This window comes from Cynara cardunculus, assembly GCF_001531365.2.
Source record: "Cynara cardunculus var. scolymus isolate 2C chromosome LG 10, CcrdV1, whole genome shotgun sequence".
In the NCBI taxonomy this organism is placed as follows: domain Eukaryota; kingdom Viridiplantae; phylum Streptophyta; class Magnoliopsida; order Asterales; family Asteraceae; genus Cynara; species Cynara cardunculus.
In genome coordinates, this window is record NC_037537.1 from 28,186,974 (window position 1) to 28,188,178 (window position 1,205).

Consider the following 1,205-nt stretch of genomic DNA (forward strand, 5'->3'; position numbering starts at 1 on the left):
GTGTGATAATCATGTGATATCACTATTATAACATCACTTGCGCACTAAATTTGATCATAGTTTCAATCGGTTAGGGTTAGACAATCACATATTTATCACAACGATTACTCATGGTTTCGATAGGTTATGGTTACACTTCATTGATTATGGTTTCGATAGGTTATGGTTATACATCACACAATTATCACAAGGGGAGAGGAGAGAGTGGAAAAGAACGTGCAGGAAAAAAAATGGATAATTATGACTAATTAAAATAAAACAAAATTTATAAACTTAATTAATTACATTACTGCCCTTATTAATTTATTTATATTTAATATAAGTTAATTTATTAATTAAAAAAGTTTGAGGTTATTAATTGTTCTCGCATTCTCGTAAATCACAAGGGCTCTCGTTTGAACCTCCACCTATATATATATATATATATATTTATATATATATATAATATGTATACATATCAAATTAACTTGAAATTGAACACGACGATCAGGAAAGAAGTAGATGAAATAGTTAAAGAGACGTAATTATATATGACAAATAGAACTAAGCTTACAACAAGAATGAGATTGGAGAAGGATGGAGGGTGTAGAGTTTGAATAGTGGATCATTTTCTTTGTATGATCAGATGATAGACGGTCAGTGGGTTTATGGGGTATTCTTCTTGGAAGAAGGCTTGGTGGAGGAGGAGGAGGTGTGGGTTGCATCTGCAGATCTCATGGTAGTGGTACCATTCTTATTGGTAGAACGCATGGTCGAGGAGCTATCGGTTGCAGCTGCAGCCATAGTATTCTTGGTTGTACTTGTACTTGTACCTGTAGTTGCAGACTTGGTAGTAGCATTATGATCGTCAGGGTAACCAAACAGTGTAAAGTTACGCTTACAATGAAAATGTTTAGGGTCAATCTTTTTGGGGGGATTAAAATAGTCAACAACCTTGTTGAAGTAGTAGGATGCTAAAGGCTTTTTATCCTTTGGATACTCATTAGCAGGATCATAGAAAGACTTCCCCACCATGGCTAATGAGAAGGATTATATATATATATATATATATATATATATATATATATATATAGAGGAGCGTTCAAATGCGAACCCTCTCCGTTTGTGTAAACCGTGTGAACCAATCTCAACCATCCATTTTCTTGATCAATGGTCAAGATTTGTAGGCTTTATTTATGGAAATTAAAAAAAATAAAAATAAAAAT

The 1,205-nt window shown here is 33.1% G+C and overlaps 1 protein-coding gene across 1 annotated transcript in view; it reads right to left on the reverse strand.

Moving 5' to 3' along the window:
- Positions 1–645: 645 nt before the first annotated feature.
- Positions 646–1,205, reverse strand: part of LOC112520202 — a 6,189-nt gene continuing 5,629 nt past the window's right edge. Inside the window, exon 2 of the mRNA XM_025128501.1 lies at positions 646–812. Within this exon, the coding sequence (XP_024984269.1) occupies positions 646–812 (167 nt within the window). The remainder of the gene's footprint in view (positions 813–1,205) is intronic.